This window comes from Azolla caroliniana, unplaced genomic scaffold (assembly GCF_043228905.1).
Source record: "Azolla caroliniana isolate FFs.n. ecotype wild unplaced genomic scaffold, voAzoCaro1.0.p SCAF_16, whole genome shotgun sequence".
In the NCBI taxonomy this organism is placed as follows: domain Eukaryota; kingdom Viridiplantae; phylum Streptophyta; class Polypodiopsida; order Salviniales; family Salviniaceae; genus Azolla; species Azolla caroliniana.
The window spans coordinates 16,388,263-16,393,095 of record NW_028230451.1 but is presented as its reverse complement, the minus strand read 5'-3'; the positions used below and the strand labels follow the sequence as shown (position 1 = coordinate 16,393,095).

The window sequence follows — 4,833 nt, the reverse complement described above, 5'->3', positions numbered from 1 at the left end:
TTCTAGACTACTAGGTAGTAATTGTCCTAGTAGTTAGTGTAAGTCAACCACTCATATCAACATTGAAGTACATAGTACTTTTGTCAGTCCTTTTAAGGACTTGTATAAATAGTGTTGTCAAAGCACGTTGTAAATAGCACAGAGTATTATTATTTTGAATAGAGTTTATGTTCTGCTCTCTCTGTCTCTCCCAAGAACTCTCTATGTGTGTGTTTCAAGGTTTCCATCTTTCTTCATTCTTTCTGTTGTTGTCGGTAGAGCCGGTTTGTCATAAGCTTCTGCGTACTTACTTTTACAATCTCTTTTAGGAAAAAGAGCTTTTGTGGTAATCTTTTGTTTTACATTTTCCTTTATATATACTACTTTTATCTTACAAAATTTGTTTACCAAAATAAAGGGCTTTGGATGAACTCAAACTCGTGGAGAAGTTTTTGGGATAAACCACTTCAACATACTTCTTTTTCTTGGTTTTTTTCCTCGTTATCTTCTACACAAACCATCTTCTTGGCTAGGCTCATCAACACTATACCTTCTTCACCCTTGCAACTCCTCCTTCACTCCAACAAAGATTCACATTATTAGAGGCAACAATACGATGAGACTAACCTCCACCTCAACATGGACCAAACTTGCACACCACCTCCAGTACAACTAGTAGCATCCCACAAATGGGACAAGCTCGGGAATAACTGCATTCATGGGGCCCAAATGCCAACTTGCCAACTCGAGAGAAGGCTAGAAGAGTTGGAGTTGGCACTAGGAAGGTGAAAAGTAACAATGGTGCAAAAAAAAAGCAAATTTAACAAGATGCACCAACAATGCCCAAAGAAAATCAAAGAAGGTGACGATATGATGGCGACAACTACAACTTGACAATCAACATAGCTCAACGACGAAGATTGCAAGACAATCGTTTGGACCATACATTATGACAAATGCAAATGACTACACCACCTACCACCTCTATGAACTCAACATCAAAAGACTAGTGGTTTCGATAGTAGGCGAACGAGTTAAGATCTTCAAGAAGTGGCAAAAAGATGAGTTGAACCTCAATGACTCAAGAAGATGAACATAAAAGGAACAAAGGATTGAGACACGAGTATGATGAAAAAGATGTACAAGCGAGCAGAGAGGAAGTGAGAAGTGCACTACCATTGCCCCAACCATTACTTGGCACATACGGGTGGGGGTGGATGTCTTGATGTAGCGTGCCTCAAAGTCGAAAACATGGAAAGAGAAAAAGTAGGGCAACCACAAATTATGTATATGTAAATAAGAAAATAGGATAATAAATATGAAAAAGTAATAAGTAGGATAGGTGGTCTGGCAGCTGATGCCATAGATTGTGAAAAGAGGGGTATAGTGTTGAGGTCCTACTTTGCCCAAGATTGAGCATTAAATGTGTTGGGTGAGCTCTCTCTTCGTGGTGGATGACCCTCGTGATCCCGTTTGAGTAATAACACATGGGCATGCTAACGTGATAGTGGGCACACACAAAATTTCCTATTATCTCACCAAAACTTTCTTATGTTCATTCATGCTTGATTTCCTCCATAAAGTTAAGTTAGTGACATAATGTCAATCACCAAAAACAAAATCAAGACTAGATTGAGAGAGGCAAAAAAGTAAAAATAGTTTCATTTTATATAAGATTGACAAGAGCTAAAATATCATGCTGATTACTAGTGTTGAGCCTGTATATTTTAATAACACTAAGACCTTGGCTATATACACAATACTCCTAGTATTAATAACACATGGGCATGCTAACGTGATAGTGGGCACACACAAAATTTCCTATTATCTCACCAAAACTTTCTTATGTTCATTCATGCTTGATTTCCTCCATAAAGTTAAGTTAGTGACATAATGTCAACGACCAAAGACAAAATCAAGACTAGATTGAGAGAAGCAAAAAAGTAAAAACTATTCCGTTTTATATAAGATTGACAAGAGCTAAAATATCATGTTGATTACTAGTGTTGAGCTTGTATATTTTAATAACACTAAGACCTTGGCTATATACACAGTACTCCTAGTATTAGGCTTGCTTATCATCCAACTTTAATGTATGCATCACAACCCAATAACTATGACGTTTAAAGTTCTATGATGAGAAAGGGTAATCGAAACAACATTTGAAGATGGACAAATTTTGTTTTAGCATGAACAGATTTTTTTGACGGTTCTCTTTTCCTCTTAGACAAACAAAATTGTGTTTCCTTGTGTTCCAAGTATTTGGGGGCCAAAAAGTCTACACTAACGTTATTTGACTCTTTGACTAGCTGCATCTAATTGAGAGGGGGGCTGACATATATATTGGTGAGTTGGGATCGATTGTTCCATACAAATACGAGGATTGGAAGAGTGATCGTTTACTGCAGCAGCAGCTATGGCGTTGTCAGATGTCGAGGTTCGCAGAGTGACGCTTGGGTCCCAAGGTCTGGAGGTCTCAGAACAAGGCCTGGGCTGCATGGGCATGTCAGCCTTCTATGGACCCCCCAAACCCGAGCATGAGATGATTGAACTTATCCACCATGCCATCGACTCTGGCATCACATTCCTCGACACATCTGATATGTATGGACCTTTCCTTAATGAGATCCTTCTGGGCAAGGTGGGTTGCTTGTTCTTATATCTTTTTCTTTGTTATCATATCCAGTTCTTGCCTGTTTTTTTATGCGCTTGTTATTGTAATAGGCTTTGAAAGGGAGAAGGCACAAGGTTCAACTTGCAACCAAATTTGGGGTCATCATTGAGGATGGGAACAGCCAGGTGCGAGGAGATCCCCCATATGTGCGCTCAGCTTGCGAGGCGAGCCTACAAAGGTTAGATGTGGATTTCATCGATCTCTACTATCAGCATCGAATCGACACAACCGTTCCAATTGAAGTCACTGTAAGAAAGGAATCTGTTTACTCGATGGGAGAATTCTTCCTTTTGCATCCATCCTTTTCGTAGTTTAGATAGGTGTAAACTGATCTTTGTTACCATATACATACACATACACATACAACATATACCTGTAACTATAGATCTAGATATAATACAACATATACCTTTGAGTATAGATCTAGATATTAGTACAGGTATACATCTAGATTTACCATTACAGCTACAGCTACATATACATATGTTTTTATTAGTATCTGGGTATGTGTTGCTCACTATTGTATGCAACTGTCATATATGTGAACAAGGTTGGGGAAATGAAGAGGCTGGTTGAGGAAGGCAAGGTTAAGTATCTTGGGCTTTCTGAGGCTTCTGCATCGACCATTCGAAGAGCCCATGCAGTGCATCCCATCACTGCTGTTCAACTTGAGTGGTCCTTGTGGTGTCGGGATGCAGAAAAAGACATAATACCCACTTGTCGGTATGTCCTCCCTGAATGTCTTCTTCCCATCAAGAATGCATGGATTTCTGTGTCACTGACAAAAACGTTTGCCTTTATGTTGATCACTAGAGAATTGGGTATTGGCATTGTAGTTTACAGCCCTTTAGGTCGAGGTTTCTTTTCCCTTGGAGCGAAACTTCTAGAGGGTCTTCATGACACAGATTTCCGAAAGGTACCCTCTTTGCATTACAATATAATAGCTAAAACGCAAGACGTATCCTATACGGAGATTTCTGATGCATTAGATTTTTGTTGAAGTGAAGATTGCGCAGCCGAGGTTAGCGGGACAAAATTTAGACAAGAATGAAAAGCTATTCTTGGCATTGCGTGAGATTGCATTGAGAAAAGGCTGCACCACAGGTCAACTTGCTCTTGCATGGGTTCAACATCAAGGAGATGATGTTGTAGCTATCCCTGGCACTACCAAACTCAAAAACTTTGATGAGAATGTGGGCTCACTGCGAGTCAAGCTCAGTAAAGAAGATATCATAGAGATCGAGTCTCTCTTGGATGTGGATGCCATAGCTGGAGACCGATACGAAAATATGAATATGACTTTCTCGAATTCTGATACACCTCCACTTTCTTCTTGGCAAGCCTCATAGCTTGGGACAATGTTTCTTGCACATGGTTCATTTGTTCATCTTCCAAAATCATCATAAGCCCATTGCATTGGAGTGCAGCTTACCTCAATAATGGTGAAATTTCCTCTTTGATTCATTCATTGCAATGTTAAATAGAGGGCATAACAGAACACCGCTTTGTTGGGTACTTTGTAGTGTAACCATAAGTTTTTGCATGTTCCTGTATTGCGGAGGGATATTTCAGTAGTTTCTTAAAACTTTGTGTGGGTACTTGTTAAGAACTTTGTTGTATTTTCCTTTAATTTAGTTTTCATTAAAAAACAAATCATGAAGTTTGTGTATAAGTAAAAACTTATGTGATGGCTAATACACATTGACATTTCGAGTGGCATGATCATCATATGCTATAAATTATTACAATGAAGATAAGGACTTGATAGGGCAGTTTAAGAACGGAATGGTGTCTTGAAGATTATGCCTTTCTTTTCTAGGCAACATAATTAGTGCATTTAATGGCTGGTTAAAAGAACACTTCTGAGTTATTTCTAGTGTTGAGGCAATTAAATTAAACCTCAACCGTTCCAAAGTTAGAGTTGTTGAGCGATAATCCTTCAAATGTGTTAACAAATGACACTCACATGCTTAGACAAAGTTGATGCATATTTTGGAGACACACACACATATATGACCCTTACAGAACATGCATATTTTTTTGATTCATCACTTTTCTATATATGAAAACCAGGTCGTGTCATATTATGAAAGCCAAATTGCTTTAGATTTGGTTTTTGATTTTATGAATTCCAACTATTGATGGTATTGATTTATTGTCAGATTTTTAAGTTTAGGTAA

General features: G+C 38.4%; 1 protein-coding gene across 1 annotated transcript; it reads left to right on the top strand.

Moving 5' to 3' along the window:
* The first annotated feature begins 2,314 nt into the window (after nt 1–2,314).
* On the top strand, nt 2,315–4,194 carry LOC147854084 (putative aldo-keto reductase 2). The gene is made up of 5 exons (XM_087332654.1): nt 2,315–2,620; nt 2,704–2,901; nt 3,204–3,376; nt 3,467–3,569; nt 3,661–4,194. The coding sequence occupies exons 1-5, from the start codon at nt 2,396–2,398 to the stop codon at nt 4,000–4,002; spliced, it is 1,041 nt and encodes a 346-aa protein (XP_087188780.1). The 5' UTR covers nt 2,315–2,395; the 3' UTR covers nt 4,003–4,194.
* The last annotated feature ends 639 nt before the right edge of the window (nt 4,195–4,833 follow it).

Excerpts from the sequence above, each read along its gene's own strand:
- LOC147854084 (XM_087332654.1), top strand. The coding sequence starts at position 2,396 with ATGGCGTTGTCAGATGTCGAGGTTCGCAGAGTGACGCTTGGGTCCCAA. Across the intron at positions 2,621-2,703 it reads ATGAGATCCTTCTGGGCAAG|GCTTTGAAAGGGAGAAGGCA; the intron begins GTGGGTTGCTTG and ends TTATTGTAATAG. Across the intron at positions 3,570-3,660 it reads ATGACACAGATTTCCGAAAG|ATTGCGCAGCCGAGGTTAGC; the intron begins GTACCCTCTTTG and ends GTTGAAGTGAAG.